At 37.4% G+C, this 20515-nt stretch overlaps 1 protein-coding gene across 3 annotated transcripts in view; it reads right to left on the minus strand.

The window, feature by feature from the left end:
• CUL4A (cullin 4A) overlaps positions 1-20515 on the minus strand; it is a 34291-nt gene that overhangs the window by 2821 nt on the left and 10955 nt on the right. The window contains exons 7-17 of one of the 3 annotated variants that reach the window (XM_059467119.1): positions 19671-19760; positions 19156-19238; positions 16113-16180; positions 12807-12925; positions 10162-10354; positions 8678-8782; positions 6879-6989; positions 6414-6499; positions 5330-5437; positions 4033-4146; positions 3020-3125 (exon numbers count right to left, since the gene is read on the minus strand). In XM_059467119.1, coding sequence (XP_059323102.1) covers positions 3020-3125; positions 4033-4146; positions 5330-5437; positions 6414-6499; positions 6879-6989; positions 8678-8782; positions 10162-10354; positions 12807-12925; positions 16113-16180; positions 19156-19238; positions 19671-19760 — 1183 coding nt within the window. The remainder of the gene's footprint in view (positions 1-3019; positions 3126-4032; positions 4147-5329; positions 5438-6413; positions 6500-6878; positions 6990-8677; positions 8783-10161; positions 10355-12806; positions 12926-16112; positions 16181-19155; positions 19239-19670; positions 19761-20515) is intronic. The other 2 variants (XR_009417963.1, XM_059467120.1) reach the window with 2 other exon arrangements.

Here is a 20515-nt window from a genome sequence, read left to right on the forward strand (position 1 = left end):
AGTTCAAATATGGGAGAAAGCAGAACAAAACATTAACATCAGAAGTTGTATAGGAATAATCTAGAAATAAATTGAAAAGCCAGTGGTTTTATGTTAATACTTTCATCTAAGTTCCAATTAAGAAGCAGCACACAGTCTTCAAACCTGGTCTCATCTTTCACAGGTTAAATGCTGAGAGCATGCACAGGATTATATACATCAGAAAGACAGATTTATGCTCATCTCAGTGAATTTTCCTTCCAAAATAGTCTCAGAAAAAAGATTTCACATTAACACAAACTTAGTTTTATTGCTTTAGTTGTGTGTGGTAGTAACAGGACTTTTTCTTTTCCAAAGTCAGTGTACGACAAACTCAAAGTCACCTATTTCAAGATTTGATCAGTGTTTTTATCACACAGCAAAGAATATATAATCAAATAAAAACACAGAAGTCTAAATTGACAGGATGAAGTTTTGTGGGAGGGTAGAGCTGACAGCTATTATAGTCAAAATTCCCCCAAAATAGGAAAGTAGTAGACACAAGTGTGTGAGGAAAATTTTACCTAGTAATATTTAAGGCTAAAAGCATTTAGACAACATAAAATGAAGTTTTAAACATTCTAATTATGTTGCAAAGTCTTGTATCAAGATTTTGCATCGAAACAGCCTCTGCAGTCTCTAGAATACTTTAGTCACAGTATAAAATTATCACTGAATGTGCTGGATCTCCTGAAAGGTTTTGCAATCTAGTGCTGAGGTACAGCTGAGTAAAAGATTAACACTATTGCTATTTTTAAAATACTTGAGCTTTTACACAGAGCAACCTTTTTCTTCTTTTAAACTTCCAACTGTTCTGTGATTTCTTAAAAAAAAAACCTTTAAACAATGTGGGCTAAACTGGCATTATGACATTTGAGACATTTTGTGTGTTTCAGTCTCAGTAAATGCAGATTGCTGAGCTGTGTTTTTGCCCGAACACAAGGCTGCTGTTAAAACACTCTGGAGCTTTGCAAGTGAAGTCACAGGTTACAGGATGCCAAAGGGAAGGAATTTACAATTACCTATCAATCCCTGAAGTAGAAGTAAAAACTACAGCTCCTAGAGGCTCCCTTGACAGGCAAGTAAAAACATGGAATATATTTGAATAACACATCGTGAAGAAGCAGAATCAGAGAGAAGGTGACCATTCTTCCTTTGAGTAACAGTTTATGCATTTTCTCACTGTCCTAATGCACCAGGGACAATCTCATTAAAGAGGCTGATGAAGATTTATTGTAACAGTGATTGGAAAACACAGGTTCCAACCATGGCCAGTTAATCCCTACAGGAACAATGGAGAGGGACTTGTAAATTACAAGACCATGTAGTGACATGACAAGGGGGGAACAGCTTCAAACTGAAACAGAATAGATTAGGTATTGGAAAGAAATTCTTTATTGTCAGAGTGGCAAGACACTAGAACAGGTTGTCCAGAGAAGTTCTGGATGCTCCTTCCCTGGAAGTGTTCAAGACCAGGCTGGATGGAGCTCTGAGTAACCTGGCTTAATGGAAAGTGTCCCTGCCCAGGGCAGGGGGCTGGAACTAGATTATCTTTAAGATTCCTTCCAATCCCAGCCATTCTGTGATTCTGTGCTATTCATCCTGGCTTCACAGGAACCCCATGGACCATGAGCTGTCCTCACCAACCTAAATTTCTATACTACTTTTCCAAAGGGGAGAGAAATACAGACATGAAGCTCAGTGCAGTGATATAGAGGTAGCTCTCAACTATCAATTCCATCTACCTGCCTTAAAAACAGTCTATTGAATTCCTTATTTTGTGCTATAATGGAATGGATTTCCATGCAGCAGATTTTATCTGTTGCTGCCAGGCAGCCAGAATACCAGCTCCAAGGGACAGCAACCCAAGATGAGAAAGCAGGACCTGGATCAGGCTTGCATGAACCGGTGTTTGTTCTGTAAACATGGTACTCCAACCTACTGAGCCTCTCCAGACTATCCTGATGATTATCATCACTGGCATGGATTTTCTTCAGCTCCCTTACTGTTAAGGGAAAGGATGACTAAGTGACTTGAAGCACTGATACTGAGACAATGGAGCACCCAGGCTGTACTTCCTTCTGCAATGCATCATTCTGAACCAAAAGGATTCTTGGTATCCCCATTTTACAGTCTTTCAGTAAATATATTACAATATTTTAGTACTTTTAAGGGCTCAAATACTCTTTTAGGTACTGCTGTATTAGGTTGATCTTAAGTTTCAACATGTGAAGGACTACAGGGTATAAGTTGCTGATTGATGCAAAACTTGCAGAAAGTAATGATGACCATGTTTTGGCTAGAACTATTTCAAGAGAGTGTAAGAATTCAGGGAAAAAAGCAGGGAAAAAAGCCCACCCAGAAACATAAAAACACAAGACAGATCCTGCAGATGGTTAAAGACAAAACTGTACTCTTCCTCAGCTTTCTTTGTCCTCCAGGTTCAAATGCAGAGGCAGAGAGCTACAAAGTACACACCAGCACACAGTGCTGCTCTGAACACATCAGACCTGCTGTGAAGGGGAACCCCAGTGACAGGAATGGGCAACAGGCAGGTGAGCTCTCAGAACAGTTCAATTGAAAATACCCTCTTAAATCACCCCCATCTGAGAGCATTCTACAATAGATCATTTTCAAAATATAGTATGTGAAACTGAACAGGAGCAAAAACAATCTGTACACACAACAGTCTTTATCACCACTTACATTTTAAGAATTGCAGTGAAACATTTTGTAAATCTAATACGTTGTTAGAAGTACCACATGCCACACAGCTCTTACTAATAATTTTGTGAAGGGTCAATTTTACACACCAAGAAAATACACTAAGAAACACCTGCAGTGTGTTCTCCTCATCTCTTCTGGTGTGTGTATGCTTTTGGCACATAAAGTTTGTCCTAATGATCGTGACAAACTTCTTAATATTAGGCCTTCACGTACCAAATCATAATTGCCAATCACTTGGTGAATAAATTTAAAAATAAGGAAGTGTTCTTCCTACCTACGCCAGTAGCCATTTTAATTTCTTCAAAACTGAATTCATCTCCTTCATTAAACATAAGCAATACTAATGTCTGAAAGAGCGATACTTGAAACTCCTTCTTGCCCTAAAAGAGAAACAACATATAATAGCAATATTCAGAGAGAATCTTCTATTGTATCCCCTACAACTGACAGTTACAGAAAGTATACATTAATTTTTCTATTTCTAGAAGAATGGATATGCATTTTAGAATGCCTGGCACACAGAACAATTTGCCTGAATGTAGTATTGAGGAAACAGGATATTTATAAAATCTCCTTTTTTTGCTCCTCTAACAGTGACAATACAATACACAGCAGAAGCTCATTAGAATGGCCTGGTATTTACTTCACATGATTCACTTCATTTTAATTACACTATATGACATTTTGGTGCTGCCACTATCAAGAGTGAATTTGTCTGTAATTAACTCAAGTTAACATTCACAATGAGTAGGTAGAAGAATTCAAGGGTTTTTCTGTCTTTGCTGTGGCTCAGTGAAGCTGCACTATTACAAGGCAAGAGACTGCATGAGATAAAACAAAACCATATGAACAAACTGCAGCTATTTAACAGTTAAATATTCAACAAGCATTTAAATTTTAACCACAGCCATCACATGACTGACACCCTTCAGTCTCTTTGTGTCAAGCATACCAAAAGCATCACCAGGATTTCTACAATCAAAACAATCCCAAATTACAGATAAAAATTGCCGTGTTCTTTTTCTTGTTTTAATTTTTTGCTTTATTACAACTTAATTTACTGGAATGAGCAACAATTCCTATCAAATATCGTTGTCTTGTTAGCTAGGTGGTATTTCAGTTTAATTAACAAAAGCCTACTTTCTGTACAAAATAACAGTACTGAATTGTGATTGTTCCTCCACAAAAATATTACTACCTTTATAAAAAATGCAACACACAATTAGATTCCAAATAATTGACTTAAATTTTAACCTAACAGGCAAAGCATTATGTAAGCAAACTTACTTCCTTAAATTCTGCCTTTAGGACAGCATGTCCTAAAGTGGTCTGCCACTGAAGTTTTCGACCGCTGTGTTTTCCCAGGTAAAAGGTTTTAAATACCTCTTGAAGCTTTATCATCTGTTAAGAAAAGAGAAGAAACACTAGCATTATATCTTGCAGTGATACCAAATGATTTCACACATGTAATTTCTTTATTCTCTTCAACCATGTTTCATATTAGGTTCTTTTGTGGGAAAAACTTAAAACCCAAAGAGCAACATTTTGCTCTCAAGTACACTGGTACTACTATGCATATAAGAAAGCCTCAATTCAAAAATAACTGCATTTTCCTTGGGTTTTTAATTTGCTTGTTTTGAATAACAGTAAAATAAATTCCCTGTAAAGGGTTTTAAACCTCAAAAGAGATACTGGTTTTGTCCCTGACTTTGAATCTGACCTAGAAGTCATGGGACAAAAAGCATCCATCTCACACCTTTACACTGGCTAGTACCATCTGCTCCTAAGTTCTTCCTGTAGTTTGTGGATGCAATGGAACTCCAGTCCAATGCCACTACTTTACACCCTCTTACTTCCAACTAAGGGGGTTCTACCCCTCCTTTTTCATCATGTGTTTCTCAGTTTGGACCCTTCAGATGTAGTCTGCCACAGAGAAAAAGACACCTCAGGAACAAGAGTACCAGAGCTTCCATATCTTCCAAATTGAGTGGGAACCCCATTACCACCTCTGGCCTCTGAAGTGCTTTCCATACCTCTGATCAAACAAGGTATTGTAGGAAACAGGGACTCCAAATACACATTTCAACCTAAATCCCTACTGGAAGGAGCTTTGCAAGAATCTCTCAACTTGGAAACAATCATTTTTCAAGCAAATACTATTTAAATGCAGGGGATAGTTTTGTATGACACATTGGAGGGAACAGATGAAGGATTTTTGAAAAAAGGAACTTGCAAAAACATAACTATTGACTAGTTCAAAGTGCCTAACCAGCGTAGTTAAAGATTGACTAAATTAAGGTGAACTGACCCATTTCAAACTTTTAAGTAACTGACTGCAATGCTAAGTAAGGCAATGATATTATTATGCAGGTAAAAAAAAAACCCACATTGAGTGAAATAATCATCTCAAAAGAGTGGACTTTATCCACTATGTTCTATTTTTTGCAATTCTGGAATCCTTACAATTACATAAATTACACCTTAGATATCTAGCAGAAAAACTTTAAATGAAGGGCATTAATGCACCCTGTGATAATGATTTAATTTGTTAAAGCATATTTAGAAGAAAATTTCAAACACCAACCTCTGAATTTAAGTGGACTTCCATAGGTGTGTAAGTTGGCCAATATCCCATAGTTAATATATTTACTGTCAGGTCTATATTTCCTGGGTCACTCTGGTTCTGCATATACTAAAATAGAAGAGACAAAAATTATTCAAGTATGCTATCTGGATACTAAATTAGAAAATGTATACACTGAAGTTAGAAATTTAGGATTAGTGTAACAACTAAAAATTCTTACAGGCCACAACCTTGGTTAGACATGCTCTACCAGGATTTTGAGTAACTATCTAATGACCACTTCCCCAACTTCAAAACACAGCAAGTGGTTGGGAGTACAAAGAAAAGATCAACATGCCTTGAAACATTCTAGACCTCTGTCTATACAGGGTACTAAGGTCAAAGAAGCTTTAATCACATACAGAAAAAGCCAAAGAAAAGAAACCATGGCAAGGACTGTAAGAACAAAAAGATCCCCTTGGACTCCTCCATCTGTTAGACAAAACTTTTTAATGTAATTGAAGTAGAGCATCAGTCAAGCCAGACTGCAAAATCTGGGACAGAAGAGTGACTACAGTATTTTATTACAGGTGTTGTCCTGGGTCAGGTCTCTAACCCAGCATCCTGCCTTCAGTAAGGCCCCAAAACAAATACCCAGAGAGAAATGCATCAACAGGGTGAGCATGTACAGTAATTCCTGCAAGCCTTCATCAGTCACCAACAAGCTGAAAACTCTGGGGCTGAGACAGGCACAGCTTCCGTGCACTTAGCAACCTTCAGGGAGTTTCTCTGGTGTGGGCTGTTCAAACAAATTCATCAGAGCAGCACCAGTTTACCAGAACAAAGGGACACAGACTTCCAAGGATGTCAGTCAACTAAATTACTGTATGGTATTTAGACTAATTTATGTTAAAAGGAATCAAATAAAACTGTAAAATTATTGGATACAATAAATAAATTCTGTTATATAAACAGAAAGGCAAGTAGACACTATTACTAGGACCTGCTCAAAAGCAGTTTTGTTTAATTTTAGTTTATTCCAAGGGATAGCACCATTAAATGTCTCCTCATGACTGAAAAATTTAGCATACAAAAGTCAATGTACCTGCTTGAACTGTACCATGACATCTTTTGACAGTTCCATGTCCTTGAACATGCCCTCCAGTTTGCTGGTAAAAGCAGCACCACATTCTGTCACACAAAGAAACCCAAAGATCCCACAATTACAAAGAAGCACAGAAGTTAAGTGATAAACATTTAACCTGAGACAGCTGAGCCACATTTACCAGGTTACAGAGCACCCACAAATAGGTACCTTTTCAGGATTTTGCTCCTCTGTAGGTACACCAAATAAACCAGTCTCATACCTAAGAAGTCAGCCTTATAGATGCTCCTGAGCATAATGAAAGGTCTGATATATATACACACATTTTACATCCTCCCTTAATATTTAAGGGCTGAACAGCTATTACTTAAAATTTGGCTTGTCACTTAAAAGCATGAGAAAACAGGGATTCCAAATTTGCATGCCAAAAAGTAATACAAATTTAATACATCTGAAGACACCTACCATGTTTAAGCTTTGACAACATGGACTTCTCAGCATCTACTGAAGCACTTTTTCCAACCAGCAGTCTTTTGGCTAAGTCTTTCTTATAAAATGCCTCAAACACATCTTTCCCTGTAAAGAAATTGAAACAAAAAAAAAAAAATTAAATAATACATTCTATCTGCATCACTGCCCTTCAGGTTTGTGACACAAGCCTTTCTCATGAAAAGCTGATTAGCAGAATATTCATTATGTAGCACTGAAGAAAAACATGTAGACAATTTGTTCTTTTTATATTTTAATAATTTCTAACATATTTTGCTAAACGTTTACTTATTTCTTTTTATTCTGCCCCAGGAACTTGAGCTGCCCTGTATTTCCCACTGGATCAGCTACAAATCAAATGAAATTACTCTGGGGTCCAGAATAATATTTTCCCTCCACTGGTCTGACTTATTAAGAAAAAAAAAAAAAAAGGAGGGGGGGGAGGTTTTCTATATATTAAAGAATATATTTTAAAAGCCTAAGGGAAAGAAAATTTAGCAGAAGTCTTCTCACATGGTTTGCCAATAGCCTTTTGAAATGAAAGAGTCATGTAGATACCCACAAACTTCTCCCATATGACAGTGCAAGGTGTTTCCCTTTTAAGAGGAACAATTTTGCTGTAACCCAAGGCACTACTTGTGCTGCCTACAGCAGCCCCTCGCAATTCCTTGTGAACAGCTTCCAATTTGGGCATCTTATAGTAGTCTTCTTCCTTCCCCATCCTGTCCTGATGAAGTTTCATGAACCAGCTGCATCAAGATATTATCAAAAAGGCCAATACCCAGAAACTACCTACTAATTATCATCTGTTCTTGAAAGAGCTCTTATGTACCAGACAGCTCAAAATAAAATCCATGCTTTTAGCTCAGTACTACAAAAACTATGATGAGAAAAAGAGTTGGTGAAAGTTTCAGATTAACAAAAATTATTCTCTTGGGCTGACAAGCTGCCAGTTCAACTGTTTTCATTCACCATCTCCATCTGACAAAATGCTGCAATTATGATTCAATTATGCGAATGATACTACTTTATGACTCAACTGCTTTCCCATCATATTGTACTTGTTTGGGATTTTTATGAGGAGAGAACCCCACAGATGTCAGACAAACTAATACAGAATTAGGTAATTCCTGCTATTCCACCCCAGCCCAGGACACATTCCACCTCCCCCAGAGCAGTGACAATCCCTCTATATTGGATTAGACCACTGTTTTTTCTGATAGCCAATCTAGAAAAAAAAAAATCCTAACACATTCAAGGTTTTTGCTAAGACGGGGGGATTTGCTAATTCATGGGGGAAATGCATTTCAAAGGCAGTGAAACTCAGCAATAACACTTTTTCCTGTCATTTTGAACCCTCCTCTGTGTTCCTTCTCAGCTATCAGGAGAAAAGAGAAGTCAAGGAAAGCTGCTGAGCTTTCATTCTTTGTACCTACAACATACATAATTGGACAGCAAAGTCTGTACTGTCATTAGAGGAGAAGTTGTGGTTACAGCCATGGTTAATTTATGTTAAAAAACTTCCAGCAACACCTCCAACTCTTAGGTCTCCACTCACAAGACTCTGAAAGGTCTGTAACTCGCCAATCTCCACAGAACCATTTGTCTTACCCTGTATATTTATTGTGCTCCTTCAAGAGTAAAGCAACCTGAATTAAAGACAGAGTTGAGCAGAAAATCATGCTGAAAAAGATCTCCCACTCAGAGGAAAGCAGCCCTGCTAATAGCAAAGGGAACGGTTTTAATTGCATCAACAGTGAACTGCTATTGCTTACCATGAATGAATCTAAATATGATCATTATTTTGTCAAGGATTCTTTCCAGCTCTTCATCAGTTGCTTCTTTATTACCAGCTCTCAACTTGGAATCCACATATTTTGCTACAAATAAATGAAATTAGATAACAGCTTAAAAAATAGATCTAAAATAACCAACTTAAACATCTCCTGCTTGAAATATTGCTATGTGTTAAGTACTAATATATGTTAAAACACAGGATAAGCACTACATTTTCTATTTTCCCATCCCTGTGTTCAGTGGAATGACAGAGCCCTACTGTATTACTGGAATATTACTGGAGCCCTACTATATATAATGGAAAGGTACTGCAAAAAGGAATAGTCCAAGGCAAAAAATTAACACAGTATAATAATTAAAATTAATACATTAAAAATTCCCAGATTTTGTGTTATACAAGCACATTACTTGTTGAAAGACAATGTTTTGGAAGTGTACAATGTATATGAATGTATTTTATGAGAAACAGAAACAAACAACATAAAGAGGACTATATTTTTATACATCTTTACCATGTCCCTCATGCTCCTTGGTAGGAGCATATTAAAATTTTAACAGAAGCAATGCTTTCCAGTTAGTAGTTTCAGAATGCCAGAAATAAGGTTAAGCCTTGAATTTAGCTAAGTATTTATTAAGCCATGTTAGTATCCTTATACAACCTTCTGTGTAAGAAGAAAACCTTTGTGGGAGCTGGGACACCATGATCCACAAATGACAACAGCCCATATAATGGCTTTAACCAGTATCACTGTGTTGTGCAATCTATCCTACATAAAGCTGATTTTAGAACGAAGACAGCAAAATCAGCCAAATAAAGGCAAAACAAAGTACAGAGGAAAAACAAACAACCAAGGAGCAGGATCCTCTCCTGGTGTAAAATGCCACAGCTCCAGTTTTTCAGCAGGCAAGACTGTCAGGATAGCTTTTGCCCAATCAGGGATAAGCTAAAAAATATTTTTAAAGTATTTGTTATTATCTTTCCCCTTAATAAGCACAAGTTCTCCTGTCAAGGCAGTGAGGTTTTTTCCCTCTATTAAAACTCTTTGTATCTGAAGGCTTTAAAATTGTTAACTCAACTTCAGCCTTCAAGGCAGATGGATGGGCTGCACTTACTCCTTTCTGAGATATCCAGAGCACCCACAGAACTCCTCCACTACCACAGTTAAAGCCAGTTCCCCTTTACTTGCCACAGCTGCTCTCCCCCTGGGCAGTTCCTCCCGTGGCAGCCCCGTGCTGCAGCGAGCAGTTGTTAGCACCAGGCCCTGGGCAAGCAGCAGTGCAGGGACAGGAGGTGACACAAGCTGCAGCAGCCCCTGGCAGCACACCCAGGCTCTCAGGGCTGTCCCCAAACCAGTCTCCTAAAGCAGAATGCGACTGCACCACTATTGCACTAGCACACTCAGCAGCATTACCATGCTTTCTATAGATTTTTGAAATATTTTACAGAAAAATATTTGTGTACCTATCAATTCTGCAGGCTTATTTGGTCTCTTGTTGATAAATGTTTCAAAGGACTCCTTCATCAAGTTTATAAATTTTTCATTTTTCTGAAAGCACACTTCTATGATATGGTCCACTTTATCCTTAAAATCTAGTAGCTCTTGCACCATATCCTTGTCTTTTTCAGGATTAACCACTATTGTTGTCCCAAAGTTCTGTAAAACAAACACTTTTGATAGTAAAATACTTCAGAGTGCTACCTATCTCCCCCAACAGCCATATTTACCCTTATAAAAAGTATCATAGGAAAATGAATTTATTTACAGAACTACTTATGACTTCAAGTTTTTAAAAAATGAGATGCATTGAAATTCAAAATAAAAACTAGACACATTGATGGATTTCAAACATTAGTGCTTGATTTAAAGATTATTTTACATTTAAGACAAAAGTAAAAAAAATATACAGTAGACATGACTATGATGTGCAAGTTCACAGTGAGATACAGAACTATGATTCATGTAAAATAAATTAAATGGAAACTGCCTCAGAAATGTTAAGTATGAAGGAAAACTTTGCACTGTTTTTATTAAACCCACTAGAGAGCTTAACTGATTAAACAGGTAGCAAAACTTTGAGGGCTGCAGCTGAGCCCTCAAAGATTTCTTTTTCATCAAGTGCTCTAAACCAAAATGGTCCTAGCTGACTTGCAGGGAAACAAAACTTTCTCAGGCACAAGAAACAGCCACAGACCTGACTTTCTCTTCCTGCTCCTACATTTATTATCTGAGAGACAGAACACCATTTGTCTAATGGATATCTAAAATATCCTGTAAAGGAGGATTTTCACCTACTGGACAATTAACATTTGCTTAGTAACACTGATCAGTGCCCTGGACTGAATGATCAGTTTTCCAAAGTGAGAAAGGGGGCACAGCAAAAGCAAAACAGTAATCAAAGGGTACATTTTGGCCAACTGAAGTATGTTAGTCAACAACAGTAGAAGAGATGGGGGAAGTTCTTCTCCAGCCTCAGAATTTCCATTTCATTATCGAATTAGCTACTGTCATCTTTCATGGAGATCTTGCTCAAGTACCATTTCAGAGTAAAGCTGAACACAAGGCTCCCAAGGTACTCAGAACCAACATGTGTATCACAGAATCACAGAACAGTTTGGGCTGGAAGAGACCTCTGATGGTCAGCCAGTCCATCAGATCTTCCACTTGTCACAATTTCCCCTACATTAACACAACATTTCAGCATCTCACAGTCTCTACCAGGTACATTCATAAATTGCAAGGCTGCCCCCCATTCTGAAACAGCAAACCTAGATGCAAAAAGCCAAATGGCACCTCTGAATTCACAAAAGGCTGACTGCAATGGAACACAGACCCTTACCACAGTAAACTGGCTCACAAGATAAACAGTAGAAGTTCTTGAAGGCTCTCTTCACTGTCACACAATGTTTGGAGGGAGATTTACTGACACTTACAGAAAAGGTTTTCTAGGTTTTTGAGTGGGTACATAACCATCTTAAAGCTGTAAGAAGTCTGACTCTGTGAAACACAGGGTATGATAACCCAATTTAACAGCTGTTATGAGAGATTCCTTTCCTTATTCCTTTTCCCATCTTGAACTCCTACTTCTTTCCTTGGACCAGCACATGGACTTTTCTGTGAGTCTCCTTAGCTCACTAAACCTGGGATTAAGCTGACCTTGCCCAGGTATTGTGATAAAACAGATCACAGGAGAGCCTGTGTAGTGGCAGGCAGCACTAGGATTAAGTGATGAGCATGGTCTGGGAGAAAGGAAGAAGAAAGAAGATCCTCCTCAGCCACAGCACCACCATTCAATTGGCAACATCCTAAGGAATAAACTCCTCCTCAGTCCTGGGACAGAGGGTAACCATGTTCCATTACCATGAGCTGCAGCACTGGTGGATCATGCTGAGCTCCAGACATAGGCATGCAGAAAATGCACCTCTGGAATTAACTGATATTGTGCACTTAATCCTGAGGGTTGATGAACACATGGCCAGTTCAGGGGAGAGCCCTGACATCAGGAATTATCAACTCCAGGGAGAAAAATTGCCTGTGACACTTTCCTGCCTTCATCTTCCAAGAGCACTAGAGTGCAAGCTCTCTGGGGCAGCATACTCTATGGATGTTATGCCTAACAAACAAACTAAAACCATCTACACAGGACTGATGGATTATTTTCAACAGGAGCATTCCCTTCCCAACAGCTTTAAAATCCATCAACATTGTTGTAGGCTGGTTACAAGTAGCACTGCCTAAGCTGCAGCACAATAACAGGTTTTGCAGGTATGTAAACACTTGAGTGTATTTGCAGCAAAACAACACATAGTACAGTCCAGCATAGTCTAAACACATGTGCATGTGGTTCTATTTAAAGCAATGCAATCAAAAACATCCTGTATAATGTTCAAACCTATAAAGAAAGCAGCTTCCAAGTAGAAATTTAAAACCAAAGTAGGTGTTGCTGTTTCTTATCATGGGATTGTTACTGAGGCAGAAGCATTAACATCCCTCCCCATATTTACTTAAAACAGAAATTTGGTGATACACCTATATATTATTCTTGGCTTTGACAGAGGAAATTTGTAACAGCACAAATTTTTACATTAGTAATAGATCATTGACATACCTTGATGTATTCACTCCAATGCTGCAGAAGGATCTGCTGCCCACCTTTTACCCGGCTGAACAGCTGGTATGTCTGGGTCAAATCTGATATTCTGTTTTCATCAAGCAGGCTATCAAGTCCTAAAAAAAATTTAATTAGAAAAAAAGGAAATTTGAATACAGTTACATAAATACAATTAGAAATATATCAGAGGATATCTCTATTAGAGAATATACCAGTATATTCTCTAGTAGAGAATATACCAGCATTACCAACTGAAATGCTTTCCCAACAAGGTGGTGATCGTGAGCCTTTTGCAGAATGGTTATGAAGAGACCTTGACTTCAAGGGTATAGTTTCATCAAGAACCACTAGAGACAACAGGAAGCTAAATAAACTGCCCTAAAATTACAGTAATGATAAATACTTCACACGATTTTTTCCTGTGGAGCATGGTGAGCCAGGTGTTTAGATTAAGAATGTGCTGGGAACAACCTACACTCCTACCAATGGAATAACACAAGATTACAAATTCATTTCAAGCAACTTTTGCTTTGTTGATTCACTCTACATGAGGCTAAGCTTTGGGCTAACAAATGGAGAAGTGAAGCCCAAAGAATGTAACAAGCAAGTAACTTCATACACATTTTCCCATTTGAGAGTATGTATGTAGTTCCAGTGTAATCAGAAGTACTCTGGTGTCAGTTACAGAGGCTTTAGTAATACCAGAGCATAGCACCAAAGATTTATGACAGTTTTTTTAAAAACAAACAGCTTGATTTTACAGAGGTTGACAATTCCCACCATCAGTGTAGCTGACACTATACAACTGTCCTATTTCACCAAATATATTTCATTAATGCTAATTTTTAAATTATATGAAAAACTGACTTGTGAATCACTGCCAAAATATCCCATATTCTGCTATATTCTTCAGCTTAAAAATACTTTCACTGTATATTGTAATTTACATACATGTTCAGAAAGGCAAGCAATGTGCAAGAATGATGCCAGGTAAACTTTTATCTGCTGGTTTTTTTTTTTTTTTCTGAGATTTGCTGAACTTCTGAGATATCAGAAGACATATTTTAAATGTAAGACAATGGACTACACAGTCCCAAATACACAGTTTTAGTGCTCTCTTTTCATTGAACATGGAGTTAAAATCCTGGAAATCAAAGAATCACAGAAAGGCTTGGATTGAAAGATCTTGTTCCAATCCCCAGCTGTTGGCAGGTTCACCTTCCACCAGACCAGGCTGCTCCCATCTTCTTCCAACCTGGCCTTGAACACTTCCAGGGATGGGGCATCCACAGCTTCTCTGAGCAACATATTCCAGTGACTCACCAGCCTCACAGTAGAGAAATTCTTCCTAACATCTCATCTTAGATCTCTCATCTTTTGGTTAAAACCATTCCCCCTTGACCTATCACCATCTGCCCCCTCTTTTTTATAAGCCCTCTTTAAGCATTGGAAGGTCACTGTGAGGTCTCCTGGGAGCCTTCTCTTTTCCATGCTGAATAACCCCAGCTCTCTTAATTAAGAAAAGCCCATCCCATTACCTCCTATTCAGTTAAATACACCTCCTATTCAGTTAAAGAACACTATCTGCTTTATTACAAGCTAGATAGCAACATAAAGCCTTCCCTCTTCCTTTAATATGAGCTGTGCAACTGAAAAAAATATTTAGTCACACATTTGACAAACAAAAAGGATATGCAGCAAAGTCCTCTGATAAAAGGATTCAGAGAGCTTCCAGAAAGCACTGCTATAGCCTTGGGAAAATCTATTCACTCACAAAAAAAACCCCCACCACTAGATCTGACCCCAAATATCTAGTCAACAGCAGTTATACTAATGTAAGGGAAAAAAGGTTTCTTATACAGACCCTGCATTTTTAAGGTTTTTACTCCTGCAAACAGATTACTTCACATTCCTTGACTTCATGAAGAAAACCTACAAAAACCAGTGTCGTCTTCTACTCACACAGAATACTAAGATGTCATAAGCAAATTAAAACGTGTCCTAGATCAAACAAATACAGAAAACTAAGCAAGTCAAGTGATAATAGAAGCTTTTTTACTATTTTTTTCCAGTAGAGACATAGAATGCAAAACCTGATCTGACAATCCTGGAGTCATGAAGCACAGTAAGCAGAGAGCTCACAAAATGTAAAAGTCTCTCCATATTTACATGGATGGCTCATACACATTGTAAACCAAGAAAAAGTTCAGTTCAAAACAAGACCACATACTTTCTGCTGAAGCCACTTGATAAACAAGCATATCATTGGAAAAGTTACTTAATCATACTTGAATTAAAGAGCAAGCAAAATTAACACATATCAGCAAAATATAATTATTTTTACCTTCTGTTTATAAGTTTAAGAATAGCTAAGATGAAGTGACCAAGCTTATTTCTATAAATGTATTGAAAACAGTGAAACAAGCTATTCCCAGCGTAGTTGAGATAAAACTGAGCATAATTCATCTTTAAAAGGGACAAAAAAAAGACATAGAAAGGGTATGTATAACATGAAAGTGTTAAACATAGATGTGAGGGAGCTTGAAGATACCAGACTACCAGGGACATTTGTTTTGCAACATAAAAGAAAACACAGATGTAAGGACAATTTGCTAGAAGATCTAAAACCTAAAATATGGCTACTGCAAGTGAAAGAAAAAATAACTTCAAGTATTCAAAGATCAGTGAATACTGAACAGACCCAGAAATTAAGCAAAAAAGGAGATATTAAAATTTTAGAGGAACAAAGAAATGGCAATTTGAACACACTAATGTATGAATAAGGACCTCCTAAGAAGGCTGCAGTTCTTATCTGAAATTTCCAGACAAAAGGGACAGACAAAGGCATATGAAAGCTCATTGCCTCAAACGCTGCCAGTTCCAGTAACTCATGATTCTTAAACTACACAATCACAAGAATATTTGAAATTATTGCACTTGAGATGTGTGATTATCACATACAAGAAGCTACAACAGTAACTGCAGCTCTCATTTAGCAGTTTATATAATTCTGGAAAAGAAACCGTTCCAAGGTTTAATTCCTAAGCCCACTGCTGCAAGTTAAAGGAGATTTAGAGGCTTAGCAGCCTTTACAAATATGGAATTAGATTTTAGACATTTCTTTCCAAATACACCATTTACTTCTCACAGTGAGGGTAACAATCCCAGGATTGGTCTTCTGTGTCTGTGGAAGTTTTTCCCATGACTAATATACCTTCTGAAGTAAAAGCCATGGAATTTATAGCTATTGCAGAGTGTGAGATTCCACTGCTAATCAAAGATTACAATTATTTTAAAAAATACCTTTTTGCAAAATAGCTGATAAGTGTTCTCCTAGAAGCTGCTTCTCCACACATGCAATCAGTGGTTTCCTGAATTATACAAGAAAAAATATTAGAAGCATTACACTATAAAGAGTTGCCTTCTGTCACAGTGTAGTTGTGCATAACTTATATTATAATGCAAAAAAACCCAACAATTTTATACTTACAGGTTACAAATTAAGACAAAAACCATCACATTATATAAGAACAATAAATTGTGTATGTAATTTAAAAATAAAAATAAATTGAGAAAATGAAATTCCTTATACAGCAGAAGTGAGAAGCTTACATTGCAAAAGTCAATACAAAAGCATAACTAGAAAAAAGTCATTGAGTTCTGGAAACAAACAAGCAAACCACCCAAAAACCTCCAAGGGTTTGAAGTTCAAACCAAAATAATACTACTTATGTTAATTCAGCTAATTGTAAAATTTTCAGCTAATTGTGTTATGTATGCTCACAAGCATAAATTGAGCAAGAGGCACAAGACACAAATTTGGAAAAACTTCTAAATTTCTCCTTGAATATGCCCAACTTTTTACCTTTATATATGCATTTTAGACAGGACTGAAAAATAAGGGAAGTCTTTCCTTACACCTTTCATCACCTAAAAGCTAAAATAAATGTCTGAAGTGCAAAGGCACTTCATTAATTAATTCCAATGTTTAAACTTCTACCCTGCTTAGAATGGAACAACCTAAGACCAACTATTTCTTTATGGATTAAGTATTACAAAACTGGTTCTCAGAACCTTAATTGGGATTTCCTGAAAGAGAGGTGCTCAGCTTGGACTGATGGCAGTCGTTCCTGCAGGAGGATTCACTTTTGCTGAAAGGGTACCTTTGCTAACACACCCTCTTTCCTGAAACAGCCATCAGTGACATGCCTGACCTTCCACCCAACACACCAGTTTAGGTCCTTCATTTGGAAAGGGTCAGAGAAGGAAGCAGGGATGACCAAAACATGCAGCAGCAGCTACAAGAGAGACAACTGCAATGTCTAGACTTAGGGATACCATTAACAGGCAGGAAAGGGCTGAAGGGAGCTGACAGATCACTTTTATTTTCAATGAAGGAACTGGGGTCATCAGCAATGCTACTGGGCACCAGACTTAAAAGGAGGCACTTTATCACCTGTGGAGCCCTTTGTCAAAGCCTGGCACAGACAGAAAAGCTGATGTGAATCCCTATCAGAGACTGCAAGTATTTCTGAGATACAAAGACACAAACACCAGCACGTTCAGAAAATAAATACACTGAGCTGAAAACAGGCAGATTCCAGGAGAGTGTCAGGGCATCACAGACATTTCCTCTAGTTGTTCCTTTCAGTGGTCATAAGTGAACATGAAATGCTGTTTAAACAGACCCTTGTTTTTAACACACATGGCCATTTTTCCATATCTCCTGCCATTTCCAACTACCGCTACCTGCAGTTGCTGGCTGTTTCCAACAGGGTTGTATGAAATACCACCCCCTGCCCTGCAAGACCTATTCTGAGTACAGGAGAAGGGACAATTTATCTGCTTGAGGCCAAGACGCTAAGCACTACATCCTAGCAAGCAATCAAAATCAGTATTTCTCCTGGCTAAGGAAGGAGTCAGAAGGTACCTTCTGTATGACCTCAAAGCCATGTACCTTGGTCACCTACTGACTGACAAGGTGACACACAAACTGGTCAGCTGTCCAGAGCAGCATGTACTGCTGGGCTGAAAGAATCCCCCTGTGGGCTGCAACAACACACTTGTGTTGTCCCAGGTGCTGTCTGAAGTATTTGGAATGGTGTTTGTCCTAGAAGTACTGTTTCCATCTCAAGATCAAGCCAGCTGCAACTAAATAGCATCCTTTATCCTGCTAAATAGCATCCTTTCTGCTGTTTTCATGCACACACAGAGAAACAATATGATCCCAGGAACACTCAAGTGCTCTAATTTTAACAACTGCTATTTCTTAATGCAAGGGGAGAAAATTAGCATGAACCCTACTAAAAGTAGGTTTCTAAGCCCTTAAGGGTGAGATTCAATGCAAGCACTTGATGTCTACCGAGACTGAAAATGCAATGGTATCAACCTATTTTTTTAAACCTAAACAGTAAATAAATGCATATATTTGCTATAACTTTATAAACAGAAAGTTCCACATATTTCAATATGAGTGATTTCACCAGAAAAAGCTAGTCACCCTGCAATCAGCATTTACAGGAAGATCCAAGTTCAAATATGTGCCATGACACACACCACACGTGTATATCTATACATCTATATAAAATGTCTGAAGATAAAATATAATTTTTATTCAGTAATCGTTTTAGACACCAAATGACATGCCAATAAATCCTCCAGAAGACTAAAACCCAATAAATTTAATGTCACATTCTTAACTAAAGAAAAAAAGCAACCACTTGCTACAGACAAATTCTATATGGATTTATGTAGTGCCAGTTCCTGCAGGAGTGTGTTAATTTAACAAAACACAAACTATTACTTAAAACCCACATGAAAAAGGACAAGCTACCTCACACAGTGCATTGGCAGCAGTTGATGCACTGTTAAGCTCACACCTTGGACTGTTTAAAAACGATACTCATGACCTCTGCCCTTCTGGGTTTTTTCAGATTTTGTTTGGGTTTTTGTTTGTTCGTGGTTTTGCTTTTTTTTCTAATGAGTCTTTCCTTCCCTCAAGAGATTTGTAGTTAAAGATGTTATCAGTTCATGAATGGCTAAAATCAGCTGCTGTTTTGATAATGGAAATTTGAGGTCTTATACAATTTTTTTAAAATGCACTATACAGAATTAATATTTCTGAACATATGTCTTCTTTCTTACTGAAAATATACTTTTATTTTAAGGAACTAACTTTTGATAAAACCAAAGTCTTAAAAAAACAAGCTATTTCATAAGCACTCTCAACAAGACACTATCTGTAAGATAATGAAGACATTATTTCAGTGTCTCTACAACCATAGATAATCATACTGATTTATGAAGAATGCTTGACTTACAGTAAAAAAAAAAAATTTGTACTCACTGTGTGCCATGATCTAAATATGTTATAACTCTGTCTGCTTCTTCTTCCAAACGTTTATTAACATGGTGAAGATATTCTGGGACCTAACAAGACAAGAGAATGATCAGTTCAACTATAGAGGTATGAACGGCAGCTAATCTTGTTCTATGACAAATTACATTTTTAAAAGAGTACATTAATTGGAAAGGACTATTCCACCAGAATGTTATGTACTGCATAATCTGTATTTTTATTAATCAATGTTACTTCATATTAAAGGTACTATAGTTGATAATGTGACTTTAGCTACAAAAATGTCACTGTGTTACTACACAATTGTATCTATCAAATTCCAGTACAACCTGGGGTCTGCTCTGTTGATACAATACCATGGTCCATATCAACATACTGTGTTTTGAATACCTGTGTGCCAGTAAATTTCACTGGATAATACACCACGGCACTACCAAAGTTCTTATGTAATCCCAGAGTTGATACAACTAACATAAAAGCCATCATCAACCACATGCACCTACCTCTCTTTCCTGCATTAATCTTTGGCCTTCTGCAGCATATAAACAATTTGTCTCTTCCAGAAACCTCTGTTCAAATGATTTCTTGTAAACCTGGCTCAAGAAATCAATGTAGTTACACACATTAAGCTCACAGTAACAGTATCATTTTTGTTAGTCAGGTGTAAGAGGGCAAGTAAAATTTTAAGGAAGTACACAGCTGTGAGAAATGTCAATGTAACATTACATTAACAAGTTTTCTGTTTGCCCACTGATTTCAGAATGATTGAGTTCAGAACTAGCTTCCCAGAGCAGCAACAATTTGTTTCAGTCATCAGTACTTGAACAGTCTAAATTAAAAAGCTTCTGTTTAAGGTACACAGCCCAACACCAGTACCCAACATCACAGCAATGACATCCAATTCACCCAAGATCTAAACTCCCACTCATATTTCTGTAGCAAAAAACTCCTTCCAACTAGCACAAACCAGATAATTGTCATCAGTAAAATATTAATATGCTGAGTAACACATCTTCAGATCTGCTAAGTTTCTCTCAGTGGCCCAGGAAAAATGAATTATATCAAATAAGGTGAACTTCTTCTACAGGGAACAAATGAGGTGTGCACAAAAGGCACCAATAACAAACATAGACATTAAAAAAATCTCTGCATAATGACTACCAGTTTACTATAGAAAGGAAATAAGCCAGAAAGAACAACTACATAAAGAAAAAGTTGTAACAGTCTGAGGAACTATAGATTCATATGTAAACAGAGGGACAGTGGAAAGAAAAAGGGAATTTTCCTTGAGTGTGGTGGAAGAATAGAAGAAAATATTTTTTCCAAAACACATAACAAAGCTGTAAAA

This window comes from Ammospiza nelsoni, chromosome 2 (assembly GCF_027579445.1).
Source record: "Ammospiza nelsoni isolate bAmmNel1 chromosome 2, bAmmNel1.pri, whole genome shotgun sequence".
NCBI classification, from domain to species: domain Eukaryota; kingdom Metazoa; phylum Chordata; class Aves; order Passeriformes; family Passerellidae; genus Ammospiza; species Ammospiza nelsoni.